General features: G+C 43.9%; 1 protein-coding gene across 3 annotated transcripts in view; it reads right to left on the reverse strand.

Annotated features, from left to right (window-relative positions):
* DOCK1 (dedicator of cytokinesis 1) overlaps positions 1-17565 on the reverse strand; it is a 620463-nt gene that overhangs the window by 90737 nt on the left and 512161 nt on the right. For all 3 annotated transcript variants that reach the window (XM_050959274.1, XM_050959273.1, XM_050959275.1), the window contains one exon: positions 17326-17416. In XM_050959274.1, the coding sequence (XP_050815231.1) occupies positions 17326-17416 (91 nt within the window). The remainder of the gene's footprint in view (positions 1-17325; positions 17417-17565) is intronic.

Consider the following 17565-nt stretch of genomic DNA (forward strand, 5'->3'; position numbering starts at 1 on the left):
CAGGGGCAGGTTATCCCATAATGCCTACTGAAGGGTTTCTTTCACCTTCTTCTGAAGTATCTGGTCTTGACTACTATTAGAGGCAAGCTATCAAACTAAATAGACCACTGGTCTCATCAAGTACTTTCCTACGAAAAGTAAAGTAGACTGTGTACTCTTTAGGATGTGAAAATCACAACAGATCTGACTTATTTGCAAGCCAAAGCAAATGGTACTTTTATTTTTGCTATTTTCTATTGTCTTACATTGCATAAGTAGAAAACTGATTATATGATAGATATTTTATTTCAATTAATTAACAATAGTAAATTAAAATACTCATCTGGTAACTGAAAATATTTTACGAGGGAGAATAAAAATATACTCCAAAGTGTAGTTAATTGAAATAGTTTAAACTATAAATAGAGGCCACATAAAAACATATTGATTAAAAAATTGCAAAATCTAATGAGTAAAAGACAGAGTGAAATTATCTTGCCCTCTGAACTCCATCATCTTCCTGGAAGATGCAGCACCTCAATAGAGGGAAATGTTTTATCTGTCTATCAGATAAAAAGTATGGAAAGTATGATCAAGCAAGTTATGACAATCTAGACATCATTTAATAACTCCAGTAACAAAATATTATCCAGACTGTCAATCCCATTTAATTTCCCTAATGCGAATAACAGAGATCCTTGTGTCCACAAAATCAGCTAGTTATTCATTCAAATTTGTAATCAAACCCTCCTGGAAAATCCAGTGTGACTGAAGGTGTTAGAGCCATCTTCTCAAATCTTTACTTCATAAGTTATGTCTCTGCGTAATATATTTCATTATGAAAGCAATAACTTATAAAAGCACTTTAGCAATAGCTTTATCCTTTAAGTGCCAGCTGAATATCATTGACATTTTTGTTTTTATATAATCACCAATCAAGTTTAAAATAAAGTTGAGTATATACCTTTGAAAATGTCTTCACACAATTTCACAAAAGTGTTCTGAACCACATTCAACCTTACAACTACAATTTTGGCACAATGTATTCACAATCCTGAGAGAAAAATAAGAAGGTGCCCAGGATAGCCTTTAAAAGTGTTTCAGTCAACACTTTCAATTATGTCTTTCTAAATGCAAGTTTATTTATTCTTTATTCCAAACATTTTTTTCTGTGTTCCCCAGATTAAAATTACTAAAACTATTTAGTTGCAATTTATTAGCTAAAAATCCTTACAAAATTAATTGCTGTTAGAAGGGCCGACTTCTTTCTTATAAAGAACCACCCTATCTTTCATATATCCGGTAACTGGTAGGTTTTTGTCCTTTGGTAAATAGCTGTTGACATGTGTTTTTTTTATAGCGCTTCCCACTACAGGATACTGCACTACAAAATTGTAAAGGCTTTTAATTTATACGTCTGTTAAAGTTCTAGGTACAAATACTGAGCTACATATTGTTTATATCTCTATACATACACATATATACATATTTACATAAATGCACACACTCTAAATTGATAAATTATTTTGAATTACTGCTATCACAACAATGAAATATTATAGTGACAAATTACAAGAATGAAGCTACTTTGTACTCACAGTTGTCTGCTTAAGAGTCCAAATTTGGGTTTTATAAATGACGTGCAGAGATAAATTTTGCATGCAAAACTTAAGCATTAACCTTGCAAAATGTGCATTAACCTTTTGCTACTTTGCCTATCAGTCAATTCTTTGTTATCATTCTAGTTCACACAGAGAAGTTCCCATGACTATTTTGATTCCCACTTTTGGAAGCTGTGATTTCACTAGACATACCTAAAAGCAGCAAAGAGTCCTGTGGCACCTTATAGACTAACAGACGTTTTGGAGCATGAGCTTTCGTGGGTGAATACCCACTTCCTCAGATGCATGTAATGGAAATATCCAGGGGCAGTTGTATATATGTGTGCTAGCAAGCAAGCTAGAGATAACGAGGTCAGTTCAATCAGGGAGGATGAGGCCCTGTTCTAGCAGTTGAGGTGTGAAAACCAAGAGAGGAGAAACTGGTTCTGTAATTGGCAAGCCATTCACAGTCTTTGTTCAATCCTGAGCTGATGGTGTCAAATTTGCAGATGAACTGAAGCTCAGCAGTTTCTCTTTGAAGTCTGGTCCTGAAGTTTTTTTGCTGCAGGATGGCCACCTTAAGGTCTGCTATAGTGTGGCCAGGGAGGTTGAAGTGCTCTCCTACAGGTTTTTGTATATTGCCATTCCTAATGTCTGATTTGTGTCCATTTATCCTTTTCCGTAGAGACTGTCCAGTTTGGCCGATGTACATAGCAGAGGGGCATTGTTGGCATATGATGGCGTATATTATATTGGTGGATGTGCAGGTGAATGAACCAGTGATGGTGTGGCTGATCTGGTTAGGTCCTGTGATGGTGTCGCTGGTGTAGATATGTGGGCAGAGTTGGCATCGAGGTTTGTTGCATGGATTGGTTCCTGAGCTAGAGTTATTATGGTGTGGTGTGCAGTTACCGGTGAGAATATGTTTCAGGTTGGCAGGTTGTCTGTGGGCAAGGATCGGCCTGCCACCCAAGGCCTGTGAAAGTGTGGGATCATTGTCCAGGATGGGTTGTAGATCCTTGATGATGCGTTGGAGGGGTTTTAGCTGGGGGCTGTATGTGATGGCCAGTGGAGTCCTGTTGGTTTCTCTCTTGGGTTTGTCTTGCAGTAGGAGGCTTCTGGGTACACGTCTGGCTCTGTTGATCTGTTTCCTTATTTCCTCGTGCGGGTATTGTAGTTTTGAGAATGCTTGGTGGAGATTTTGTAGGTGTTGGTCTCTGTCTGAGGGGTCAGAGCAGATGCGGTTGTACCTCAGTGCTTGGCTGTAGACAATGGATCGTGTGATGTGCCCGGGATGGAAGCTGGAGGCATGAAGGTAGGCATAGCGGTCGGTGGGTTTTCGATATAGGGTGGTGTTAATGTGACCATCACTTATTTGCACCGTGGTGTCAAGAAAGTGGACCTCCCGTGTAGATTGGTCCAGGCTGAGGTTGATGGTGGGGTGGAAGCTGTTGAAATCATGGTGGAATTTTTCCAGAGTCTCCTTCCCATGGGTCCAGATGATGAAGATGTCATCAATGTAGCGTAGATAGAGAAGGGGTGTGAGTGGACGAGAGCTGAGGAAGCGTTGTTCCAGGTCGGCCATGAAGATATTGGCATATTGTGGAGCCATGCGGGTGCCCATAGCAGTGCCACTGATCTGGAGATATATATTGTCATCAAATTTGAAATAGTTGTGTGTAAGTATAAAGGCACAGAGCTCAGCAGCCAGTTGTGCTGTGGCATCATCAGGGATAGTGTTCCTGACAGCTTGTATTCCATCTGTGTGTGGGATGTTTGTGTAGAGAGCCTCTACATCCATGGTGGCTAGGATGGTGTTTTCTGGGAGGTCACCAATGCATTGGAGTTTCCTCAGGAAATCAGTGGTGTCGCGGAGATAGCTGGGAGTGCTGGTGGCATAGGGTCTGAGTAGAGAGTCCATATATCCAGACAGTCCTTCAGTGAGAGTGCCAATGCCCGAGATGATGGGGCGTCCAGGATTTCCGGGTTTGTGGATCTTGGGTAGTAGATAGAATAACCCTGGTCGGGGCTCTGGGGGTATGCTGATTTCTTCTGGTGTAAGTGTAGGGAGTGTCCTGAGTAGATGCTGTAGTTTCTTAGTGTATTCCTCAGTGGGATCTGAGGGAAGTGGCCTGTAGAATTTGGTATTGGAGAGTTGTCTGGTTGCCTCCTTTTGATAGTCAGACCTGTTCATGATGACAACAGCACCTCCTTTATCAGCCTCTTTGATGATAATGTCAGGGTGGTTTCTGAGGCTGTGGATGGCATTGCGTTCTGCACGACTTAGGTTGTGAGGCAAGCGATGTTGTTGTTCCACGATTTCTGCCTGTGCACGCCGGCGGAAGCATTCAATGTATAGGTCCAGGCTGTCATTTCGACCCTCAGGAGGAGTCCATGTGGAGTTCTTTTTCTTGTGCTGTTGGTGGGAGGGCACCCGTGTATCAGTGCACTGTTCAGTGTTGTCCTGGAAGTATTCTTTGAGTCGGAGGCGGCGAAAGTAGGCTTCCAGATCACCACAGAACTGTATCATGTTGGTGGGGGTGGCAGGGCAGAAAGAGAGTCCCCGAGATAGGACAGACTTTTCTTCTGGGCTGAGTGTGTAGTTGGATAGATTGACGATATTGCTGGGTGGGTTAGGGGTACCACTGTTGTGGCCCCATGTGGCAGGTAGGAGTTTAGACAGCTTACAGTCCTTTTTCCTTTGAAGAGAGGTGAAGTGAGTAATGTAGATCTCCTGTCTTATTCTAGTGAAGTCCGTTTGTATAGAAGTTTGGTTATTAATGAGAGTCTCCAGGATGGAGAGCTCTTTTTTGATGTTTTCCTGTTTGCTGTATAGGATGCTGATCAGGTGGTTCCTCAGTTTTTTTGATAGAGTATGACATAATCTCTCACTGTGGTCTGTGTAGTATGTAGATAGCAGTGGATTTTTTACCTTTAGTCCATTTGGTATGATGTCCATCCGTTTGCATTTGGAAAGGAAGATGATATCTGTCTGTATTTGTGCAAGTTTCTTCATGAGGTTGATGGATTTCCATTCCATACGGCTAAATGCAGTGCCTTGCATGGTGTCAAGTATCAGAGGGTAGCCGTGTTAGTCTGGATCTGTAAAAGCAGCAAAGAGTCCTGTGGCACCTTATAGACTAACAGACGTTTTGGAGCATGAGCTTTCGTGGGTGAATACCCACTTCCTCAGATGCATGTAATGGAAATATCCAGGGGCAGTTGTATATATGTGTGCTAGCAAGCAAGCTAGAGATAACGAGGTCAGTTCAATCAGGGAGGATGAGGCCCTGTTCTAGCAGTTGAGGTGTGAAAACCAAGAGAGGAGAAACTGGTTCTGTAATTGGCAAGCCATTCACAGTCTTTGTTCAATCCTGAGCTGATGGTGTCAAATTTGCAGATGAACTGAAGCTCAGCAGTTTCTCTTTGAAGTCTGGTCCTGAAGTTTTTTTGCTGCAGGATGGCCACCTTAAGGTCTGCTATAGTGTGGCCAGGGAGGTTGAAGTGCTCTCCTACAGGTTTTTGTATATTGCCATTCCTAATGTCTGATTTGTGTCCATTTATCCTTTTCCGTAGAGACTGTCCAGTTTGGCCGATGTACATAGCAGAGGGGCATTGTTGGCATATGATGGCGTATATTATATTGGTGGATGTGCAGGTGAATGAACCAGTGATGGTGTGGCTGATCTGGTTAGGTCCTGTGATGGTGTCGCTGGTGTAGATATGTGGGCAGAGTTGGCATCGAGGTTTGTTGCATGGATTGGTTCCTGAGCTAGAGTTATTATGGTGTGGTGTGCAGTTACCGGTGAGAATATGTTTCAGGTTGGCAGGTTGTCTGTGGGCAAGGATCGGCCTGCCACCCAAGGCCTGTGAAAGTGTGGGATCATTGTCCAGGATGGGTTGTAGATCCTTGATGATGCGTTGGAGGGGTTTTAGCTGGGGGCTGTATGTGATGGCCAGTGGAGTCCTGTTGGTTTCTCTCTTGGGTTTGTCTTGCAGTAGGAGGCTTCTGGGTACACGTCTGGCTCTGTTGATCTGTTTCCTTATTTCCTCGTGCGGGTATTGTAGTTTTGAGAATGCTTGGTGGAGATTTTGTAGGTGTTGGTCTCTGTCTGAGGGGTCAGAGCAGATGCGGTTGTACCTCAGTGCTTGGCTGTAGACAATGGATCGTGTGATGTGCCCGGGATGGAAGCTGGAGGCATGAAGGTAGGCATAGCGGTCGGTGGGTTTTCGATATAGGGTGGTGTTAATGTGACCATCACTTATTTGCACCGTGGTGTCAAGAAAGTGGACCTCCCGTGTAGATTGGTCCAGGCTGAGGTTGATGGTGGGGTGGAAGCTGTTGAAATCATGGTGGAATTTTTCCAGAGTCTCCTTCCCATGGGTCCAGATGATGAAGATGTCATCAATGTAGCGTAGATAGAGAAGGGGTGTGAGTGGACGAGAGCTGAGGAAGCGTTGTTCCAGGTCGGCCATGAAGATATTGGCATATTGTGGAGCCATGCGGGTGCCCATAGCAGTGCCACTGATCTGGAGATATATATTGTCATCAAATTTGAAATAGTTGTGTGTAAGTATAAAGGCACAGAGCTCAGCAGCCAGTTGTGCTGTGGCATCATCAGGGATAGTGTTCCTGACAGCTTGTATTCCATCTGTGTGTGGGATGTTTGTGTAGAGAGCCTCTACATCCATGGTGGCTAGGATGGTGTTTTCTGGGAGGTCACCAATGCATTGGAGTTTCCTCAGGAAATCAGTGGTGTCGCGGAGATAGCTGGGAGTGCTGGTGGCATAGGGTCTGAGTAGAGAGTCCATATATCCAGACAGTCCTTCAGTGAGAGTGCCAATGCCCGAGATGATGGGGCGTCCAGGATTTCCGGGTTTGTGGATCTTGGGTAGTAGATAGAATAACCCTGGTCGGGGCTCTGGGGGTATGCTGATTTCTTCTGGTGTAAGTGTAGGGAGTGTCCTGAGTAGATGCTGTAGTTTCTTAGTGTATTCCTCAGTGGGATCTGAGGGAAGTGGCCTGTAGAATTTGGTATTGGAGAGTTGTCTGGTTGCCTCCTTTTGATAGTCAGACCTGTTCATGATGACAACAGCACCTCCTTTATCAGCCTCTTTGATGATAATGTCAGGGTGGTTTCTGAGGCTGTGGATGGCATTGCGTTCTGCACGACTTAGGTTGTGAGGCAAGCGATGTTGTTGTTCCACGATTTCTGCCTGTGCACGCCGGCGGAAGCATTCAATGTATAGGTCCAGGCTGTCATTTCGACCCTCAGGAGGAGTCCATGTGGAGTTCTTTTTCTTGTGCTGTTGGTGGGAGGGCACCCGTGTATCAGTGCACTGTTCAGTGTTGTCCTGGAAGTATTCTTTGAGTCGGAGGCGGCGAAAGTAGGCTTCCAGATCACCACAGAACTGTATCATGTTGGTGGGGGGTGGCAGGGCAGAAAGAGAGTCCCCGAGATAGGACAGACTTTTCTTCTGGGCTGAGTGTGTAGTTGGATAGATTGACGATATTGCTGGGTGGGTTAGGGGTACCACTGTTGTGGCCCCATGTGGCAGGTAGGAGTTTAGACAGCTTACAGTCCTTTTTCCTTTGAAGAGAGGTGAAGTGAGTAATGTAGATCTCCTGTCTTATTCTAGTGAAGTCCGTTTGTATAGAAGTTTGGTTATTAATGAGAGTCTCCAGGATGGAGAGCTCTTTTTTGATGTTTTCCTGTTTGCTGTATAGGATGCTGATCAGGTGGTTCCTCAGTTTTTTTGATAGAGTATGACATAATCTCTCACTGTGGTCTGTGTAGTATGTAGATAGCAGTGGATTTTTTACCTTTAGTCCATTTGGTATGATGTCCATCCGTTTGCATTTGGAAAGGAAGATGATATCTGTCTGTATTTGTGCAAGTTTCTTCATGAGGTTGATGGATTTCCATTCCATACGGCTAAATGCAGTGCCTTGCATGGTGTCAAGTATCAGAGGGTAGCCGTGTTAGTCTGGATCTGTAAAAGCAGCAAAGAGTCCTGTGGCACCTTATAGACTAACAGACGTTTTGGAGCATGAGCTTTCGTGGGTGAATACCCACTTCCTCAGATGCATGTAATGGAAATATCCAGGGGCAGTTGTATATATGTGTGCTAGCAAGCAAGCTAGAGATAACGAGGTCAGTTCAATCAGGGAGGATGAGGCCCTGTTCTAGCAGTTGAGGTGTGAAAACCAAGAGAGGAGAAACTGGTTCTGTAATTGGCAAGCCATTCACAGTCTTTGTTCAATCCTGAGCTGATGGTGTCAAATTTGCAGATGAACTGAAGCTCAGCAGTTTCTCTTTGAAGTCTGGTCCTGAAGTTTTTTTGCTGCATGGATGTAGAGGCTCTCTACACAAACATCCCACACACAGATGGAATACAAGCTGTCAGGAACACTATCCCTGATGATGCCACAGCACAACTGGCTGCTGAGCTCTGTGCCTTTATACTTACACACAACTATTTCAAATTTGATGACAATATATATCTCCAGATCAGTGGCACTGCTATGGGCACCCGCATGGCTCCACAATATGCCAATATCTTCATGGCCGACCTGGAACAACGCTTCCTCAGCTCTCGTCCACTCACACCCCTTCTCTATCTACGCTACATTGATGACATCTTCATCATCTGGACCCATGGGAAGGAGACTCTGGAAAAATTCCACCATGATTTCAACAGCTTCCACCCCACCATCAACCTCAGCCTGGACCAATCTACACGGGAGGTCCACTTTCTTGACACCACGGTGCAAATAAGTGATGGTCACATTAACACCACCCTATATCGAAAACCCACCGACCGCTATGCCTACCTTCATGCCTCCAGCTTCCATCCCGGGCACATCACACGATCCATTGTCTACAGCCAAGCACTGAGGTACAACCGCATCTGCTCTGACCCCTCAGACAGAGACCAACACCTACAAAATCTCCACCAAGCATTCTCAAAACTACAATACCCGCACGAGGAAATAAGGAAACAGATCAACAGAGCCAGACGTGTACCCAGAAGCCTCCTACTGCAAGACAAACCCAAGAGAGAAACCAACAGGACTCCACTGGCCATCACATACAGCCCCCAGCTAAAACCCCTCCAACGCATCATCAAGGATCTACAACCCATCCTGGACAATGATCCCACACTTTCACAGGCCTTGGGTGGCAGGCCGATCCTTGCCCACAGACAACCTGCCAACCTGAAACATATTCTCACCGGTAACTGCACACCACACCATAATAACTCTAGCTCAGGAACCAATCCATGCAACAAACCTCGATGCCAACTCTGCCCACATATCTACACCAGCGACACCATCACAGGACCTAACCAGATCAGCCACACCATCACTGGTTCATTCACCTGCACATCCACCAATATAATATACGCCATCATATGCCAACAATGCCCCTCTGCTATGTACATCGGCCAAACTGGACAGTCTCTACGGAAAAGGATAAATGGACACAAATCAGACATTAGGAATGGCAATATACAAAAACCTGTAGGAGAGCACTTCAACCTCCCTGGCCACACTATAGCAGACCTTAAGGTGGCCATCCTGCAGCAAAAAAACTTCAGGACCAGACTTCAAAGAGAAACTGCTGAGCTTCAGTTCATCTGCAAATTTGACACCATCAGCTCAGGATTGAACAAAGACTGTGAATGGCTTGCCAATTACAGAACCAGTTTCTCCTCTCTTGGTTTTCACACCTCAACTGCTAGAACAGGGCCTCATCCTCCCTGATTGAACTGACCTCGTTATCTCTAGCTTGCTTGCTAGCACACATATATACAACTGCCCCTGGATATTTCCATTACATGCATCTGAGGAAGTGGGTATTCACCCACGAAAGCTCATGCTCCAAAACGTCTGTTAGTCTATAAGGTGCCACAGGACTCTTTGCTGCTTTTACAGATCCAGACTAACACGGCTACCCTCTGATACTTGACACCATGCAAGGCACTGCATTTAGCCGTATGGAATGGAAATCCATCAACCTCATGAAGAAACTTGCACAAATACAGACAGATATCATCTTCCTTTCCAAATGCAAACGGATGGACATCATACCAAATGGACTAAAGGTAAAAAATCCACTGCTATCTACATACTACACAGACCACAGTGAGAGATTATGTCATACTCTATCAAAAAAACTGAGGAACCACCTGATCAGCATCCTATACAGCAAACAGGAAAACATCAAAAAAGAGCTCTCCATCCTGGAGACTCTCATTAATAACCAAACTTCTATACAAACGGACTTCACTAGAATAAGACAGGAGATCTACATTACTCACTTCACCTCTCTTCAAAGGAAAAAGGACTGTAAGCTGTCTAAACTCCTACCTGCCACATGGGGCCACAACAGTGGTACCCCTAACCCACCCAGCAATATCGTCAATCTATCCAACTACACACTCAGCCCAGAAGAAAAGTCTGTCCTATCTCGGGGACTCTCTTTCTGCCCTGCCACCCCCACCAACATGATACAGTTCTGTGGTGATCTGGAAGCCTACTTTCGCCGCCTCCGACTCAAAGAATACTTCCAGGACAACACTGAACAGTGCACTGATACACGGGTGCCCTCCCACCAACAGCACAAGAAAAAGAACTCCACATGGACTCCTCCTGAGGGTCGAAATGACAGCCTGGACCTATACATTGAATGCTTCCGCCGGCGTGCACAGGCAGAAATCGTGGAACAACAACATCGCTTGCCTCACAACCTAAGTCGTGCAGAACGCAATGCCATCCACAGCCTCAGAAACCACCCTGACATTATCATCAAAGAGGCTGATAAAGGAGGTGCTGTTGTCATCATGAACAGGTCTGACTATCAAAAGGAGGCAACCAGACAACTCTCCAATACCAAATTCTACAGGCCACTTCCCTCAGATCCCACTGAGGAATACACTAAGAAACTACAGCATCTACTCAGGACACTCCCTACACTTACACCAGAAGAAATCAGCATACCCCCAGAGCCCCGACCAGGGTTATTCTATCTACTACCCAAGATCCACAAACCCGGAAATCCTGGACGCCCCATCATCTCGGGCATTGGCACTCTCACTGAAGGACTGTCTGGATATATGGACTCTCTACTCAGACCCTATGCCACCAGCACTCCCAGCTATCTCCGCGACACCACTGATTTCCTGAGGAAACTCCAATGCATTGGTGACCTCCCAGAAAACACCATCCTAGCCACCATGGATGTAGAGGCTCTCTACACAAACATCCCACACACAGATGGAATACAAGCTGTCAGGAACACTATCCCTGATGATGCCACAGCACAACTGGCTGCTGAGCTCTGTGCCTTTATACTTACACACAACTATTTCAAATTTGATGACAATATATATCTCCAGATCAGTGGCACTGCTATGGGCACCCGCATGGCTCCACAATATGCCAATATCTTCATGGCCGACCTGGAACAACGCTTCCTCAGCTCTCGTCCACTCACACCCCTTCTCTATCTACGCTACATTGATGACATCTTCATCATCTGGACCCATGGGAAGGAGACTCTGGAAAAATTCCACCATGATTTCAACAGCTTCCACCCCACCATCAACCTCAGCCTGGACCAATCTACACGGGAGGTCCACTTTCTTGACACCACGGTGCAAATAAGTGATGGTCACATTAACACCACCCTATATCGAAAACCCACCGACCGCTATGCCTACCTTCATGCCTCCAGCTTCCATCCCGGGCACATCACACGATCCATTGTCTACAGCCAAGCACTGAGGTACAACCGCATCTGCTCTGACCCCTCAGACAGAGACCAACACCTACAAAATCTCCACCAAGCATTCTCAAAACTACAATACCCGCACGAGGAAATAAGGAAACAGATCAACAGAGCCAGACGTGTACCCAGAAGCCTCCTACTGCAAGACAAACCCAAGAGAGAAACCAACAGGACTCCACTGGCCATCACATACAGCCCCCAGCTAAAACCCCTCCAACGCATCATCAAGGATCTACAACCCATCCTGGACAATGATCCCACACTTTCACAGGCCTTGGGTGGCAGGCCGATCCTTGCCCACAGACAACCTGCCAACCTGAAACATATTCTCACCGGTAACTGCACACCACACCATAATAACTCTAGCTCAGGAACCAATCCATGCAACAAACCTCGATGCCAACTCTGCCCACATATCTACACCAGCGACACCATCACAGGACCTAACCAGATCAGCCACACCATCACTGGTTCATTCACCTGCACATCCACCAATATAATATACGCCATCATATGCCAACAATGCCCCTCTGCTATGTACATCGGCCAAACTGGACAGTCTCTACGGAAAAGGATAAATGGACACAAATCAGACATTAGGAATGGCAATATACAAAAACCTGTAGGAGAGCACTTCAACCTCCCTGGCCACACTATAGCAGACCTTAAGGTGGCCATCCTGCAGCAAAAAAACTTCAGGACCAGACTTCAAAGAGAAACTGCTGAGCTTCAGTTCATCTGCAAATTTGACACCATCAGCTCAGGATTGAACAAAGACTGTGAATGGCTTGCCAATTACAGAACCAGTTTCTCCTCTCTTGGTTTTCACACCTCAACTGCTAGAACAGGGCCTCATCCTCCCTGATTGAACTGACCTCGTTATCTCTAGCTTGCTTGCTAGCACACATATATACAACTGCCCCTGGATATTTCCATTACATGCATCTGAGGAAGTGGGTATTCACCCACGAAAGCTCATGCTCCAAAACGTCTGTTAGTCTATAAGGTGCCACAGGACTCTTTGCTGCTTTTACAGATCCAGACTAACACGGCTACCCTCTGATACTTGACACCATGCAAGGCACTGCATTTAGCCGTATGGAATGGAAATCCATCAACCTCATGAAGAAACTTGCACAAATACAGACAGATATCATCTTCCTTTCCAAATGCAAACGGATGGACATCATACCAAATGGACTAAAGGTAAAAATCCACTGCTATCTACATACTACACAGACCACAGTGAGAGATTATGTCATACTCTATCAAAAAAACTGAGGAACCACCTGATCAGCATCCTATACAGCAAACAGGAAAACATCAAAAAAGAGCTCTCCATCCTGGAGACTCTCATTAATAACCAAACTTCTATACAAACGGACTTCACTAGAATAAGACAGGAGATCTACATTACTCACTTCACCTCTCTTCAAAGGAAAAAGGACTGTAAGCTGTCTAAACTCCTACCTGCCACATGGGGCCACAACAGTGGTACCCCTAACCCACCCAGCAATATCGTCAATCTATCCAACTACACACTCAGCCCAGAAGAAAAGTCTGTCCTATCTCGGGGACTCTCTTTCTGCCCTGCCACCCCCACCAACATGATACAGTTCTGTGGTGATCTGGAAGCCTACTTTCGCCGCCTCCGACTCAAAGAATACTTCCAGGACAACACTGAACAGTGCACTGATACACGGGTGCCCTCCCACCAACAGCACAAGAAAAAGAACTCCACATGGACTCCTCCTGAGGGTCGAAATGACAGCCTGGACCTATACATTGAATGCTTCCGCCGGCGTGCACAGGCAGAAATCGTGGAACAACAACATCGCTTGCCTCACAACCTAAGTCGTGCAGAACGCAATGCCATCCACAGCCTCAGAAACCACCCTGACATTATCATCAAAGAGGCTGATAAAGGAGGTGCTGTTGTCATCATGAACAGGTCTGACTATCAAAAGGAGGCAACCAGACAACTCTCCAATACCAAATTCTACAGGCCACTTCCCTCAGATCCCACTGAGGAATACACTAAGAAACTACAGCATCTACTCAGGACACTCCCTACACTTACACCAGAAGAAATCAGCATACCCCCAGAGCCCCGACCAGGGTTATTCTATCTACTACCCAAGATCCACAAACCCGGAAATCCTGGACGCCCCATCATCTCGGGCATTGGCACTCTCACTGAAGGACTGTCTGGATATATGGACTCTCTACTCAGACCCTATGCCACCAGCACTCCCAGCTATCTCCGCGACACCACTGATTTCCTGAGGAAACTCCAATGCATTGGTGACCTCCCAGAAAACACCATCCTAGCCACCATGGATGTAGAGGCTCTCTACACAAACATCCCACACACAGATGGAATACAAGCTGTCAGGAACACTATCCCTGATGATGCCACAGCACAACTGGCTGCTGAGCTCTGTGCCTTTATACTTACACACAACTATTTCAAATTTGATGACAATATATATCTCCAGATCAGTGGCACTGCTATGGGCACCCGCATGGCTCCACAATATGCCAATATCTTCATGGCCGACCTGGAACAACGCTTCCTCAGCTCTCGTCCACTCACACCCCTTCTCTATCTACGCTACATTGATGACATCTTCATCATCTGGACCCATGGGAAGGAGACTCTGGAAAAATTCCACCATGATTTCAACAGCTTCCACCCCACCATCAACCTCAGCCTGGACCAATCTACACGGGAGGTCCACTTTCTTGACACCACGGTGCAAATAAGTGATGGTCACATTAACACCACCCTATATCGAAAACCCACCGACCGCTATGCCTACCTTCATGCCTCCAGCTTCCATCCCGGGCACATCACACGATCCATTGTCTACAGCCAAGCACTGAGGTACAACCGCATCTGCTCTGACCCCTCAGACAGAGACCAACACCTACAAAATCTCCACCAAGCATTCTCAAAACTACAATACCCGCACGAGGAAATAAGGAAACAGATCAACAGAGCCAGACGTGTACCCAGAAGCCTCCTACTGCAAGACAAACCCAAGAGAGAAACCAACAGGACTCCACTGGCCATCACATACAGCCCCCAGCTAAAACCCCTCCAACGCATCATCAAGGATCTACAACCCATCCTGGACAATGATCCCACACTTTCACAGGCCTTGGGTGGCAGGCCGATCCTTGCCCACAGACAACCTGCCAACCTGAAACATATTCTCACCGGTAACTGCACACCACACCATAATAACTCTAGCTCAGGAACCAATCCATGCAACAAACCTCGATGCCAACTCTGCCCACATATCTACACCAGCGACACCATCACAGGACCTAACCAGATCAGCCACACCATCACTGGTTCATTCACCTGCACATCCACCAATATAATATACGCCATCATATGCCAACAATGCCCCTCTGCTATGTACATCGGCCAAACTGGACAGTCTCTACGGAAAAGGATAAATGGACACAAATCAGACATTAGGAATGGCAATATACAAAAACCTGTAGGAGAGCACTTCAACCTCCCTGGCCACACTATAGCAGACCTTAAGGTGGCCATCCTGCAGCAAAAAAACTTCAGGACCAGACTTCAAAGAGAAACTGCTGAGCTTCAGTTCATCTGCAAATTTGACACCATCAGCTCAGGATTGAACAAAGACTGTGAATGGCTTGCCAATTACAGAACCAGTTTCTCCTCTCTTGGTTTTCACACCTCAACTGCTAGAACAGGGCCTCATCCTCCCTGATTGAACTGACCTCGTTATCTCTAGCTTGCTTGCTAGCACACATATATACAACTGCCCCTGGATATTTCCATTACATGCATCTGAGGAAGTGGGTATTCACCCACGAAAGCTCATGCTCCAAAACGTCTGTTAGTCTATAAGGTGCCACAGGACTCTTTGCTGCTTTTACAGATCCAGACTAACACGGCTACCCTCTGATACTAGACATACCTATTTTACCATAAACATTGTTTTCCATCAGTTACCTATACAGAATCCTCATTCTAAAAAAACATCTTCAGGGCTGGACAAAGTATTTTGTACGGAAACTTTTTTCATTCTAGAAAAATGACCTTTGTTCAAAACTGAAACTTTTCATGAAAAATGGTCAAAATTATTGACATTTTAAATTTTTTGCAAAAACTTGCATAATATTTTTATAATTTTTACCAATTTTTATTGAAATGTTTATCAAAATTGTTATGGAAAAATTTAGTTTACCAATGACTGTCTTTTCTTAGAGTTTTCAATAAACAAAGTATTATGAAAATGAATGCAGTACAAGTTTTTATAAAAATATAATGGAAGATTTCACAGAAAATGAGTAATTTCAAACTCTGCTAAACAGAAATAACTTAAACAATTTCAAAATTTTTCACTAAATCATTTCCCTATTTTACATGCTTTAATTATCATAATAAAATTAAAGTTTATAGAAGGACGTGCTTTCTGGTACATGCACTGCATGAACATCAGCTCAGTTATGCAGCTCTCACTTACTGAAGACCAAATTTTTTTTCTCAATAAGCATATGAAATTTGCACTAAAGTCTATGGGAAGAATGATCAAAAGAGTGAAGATCTTGACACACTGAAGTATATGCACTATCCAAACTCAAGTCCCAAATTTAATCCTTTCTTCTACCTTTCCATGTCTTATTTTTTGAGCTCCCTCCCTTTGAGATCCCTTTGACACAGGATCTAACCCTGCAAAGACTTATACTCGTGCTCAATTTTATAATGCGTGGCCAGCCCAATTGACTCCATATGCACGAAGTTAAGTACTGATGTAAGTTTTTGCACAATCAGGCCATAAACAGAAAAACAAAGATTTTAAAAAAATCTGACCATTTCCAGTGTGAAGTTTAGATTTCTACTTCTCCCCCTCTCTCTTTTAAAGCTAAAAATAAAAACTCACTGTCACTCATTAACATGGGTGGAGTAGTAAAGTAAAAATGTGATTTCAAAATGGCATGCATACTGTTGAAGTGCAACTGGAATCTTCCTAGATGACAATTCAGGGAATAAAAGAAACTGTTAATATATGCAGCAATATTTATGATGTAATGACGTAAGTAAGCCACTAGTTTTAGATAACAATATGTATAAAGTGAAGCTTTTAAGTGACATTACATTATGGCTTTATTACACTGTCAATCAAAGCTATAAAAAGTTAGGTATTATTACCCGGTAATATTAAAATTCTCTGTGTTTTATTAAGACGTTATACAATTAATTTAATTTATACTATGGTCTATTTATTGACCTATTTCAGACTTTCTTTAAAGTACAGTGGTATCATTAAATGAATTTAGATGCATTTGGTACATCATACCATTGAATTATTATAGACACTCCTTTAAAAAGACATGATCTTGGAAGGAGGACTACTGTTCATTTTTCCCCAATGTCTTGAAGCAAAGGACTAAGTTTAAGATCCTCCATAACAGTGCACTGAGCTTCCACTAGACTCTTGGGCTGACTCATTCATTACTTTAGCACAGTTTTCTATGAAAAGCTGATTTGCAGTGCTTAGATTCTTCCAAAGGTTACTAGCATTCCTATGCATTTAGCTAATTGTTAGCTTTTTATTGATAGTTTATGCTATTTACTCTTGATTTTATTGCACTTTTACTGCTGATGTTTTAGATCATCATCATCATCATCAGTAAGTCACATTGCTCTTCTACGAGACTGAGAGAACATGGATTCAATTTTCGTTCTCTAGGCTATATTCTAAGTTTACAATAACATCTAATTATGGAACAAATAGTAAATCACAATACAACTTTGAATTACTTCTTTTTTTTGAATACGGCAATTATTATAATTTGTAAATGTGGATGTCCTAAAGCTCATATGAAAAAATAAACACAAAGCTACATACATCTGCAACAGCAAGATCTTCAAAATGCTAAATATATTTCAAGTACTTTACCTTAAGAAGCTTTGCGTGCAGAAGTAATGTGTAGGCAGCTTCAGTGTAGTTATCACACTCTTTGTGCAGGTCACATAGCTTGTACAAATACCTACGGTAATAAAAGAGAGTCAATTCTTAAAATGTCACAAAATAATTTGTGTTGAAGACTACAACAGCTAAATTCTATGTTCAAACAGTAAAACATATCTGGGATTTTTTAAAGCTCATATTTCTCTTCTTCAGACAAATTTTTCGGAT

Source organism: Gopherus flavomarginatus, chromosome 6 (assembly GCF_025201925.1).
Source record: "Gopherus flavomarginatus isolate rGopFla2 chromosome 6, rGopFla2.mat.asm, whole genome shotgun sequence".
Classification (NCBI taxonomy): Eukaryota; Metazoa; Chordata; order Testudines; family Testudinidae; genus Gopherus; species Gopherus flavomarginatus.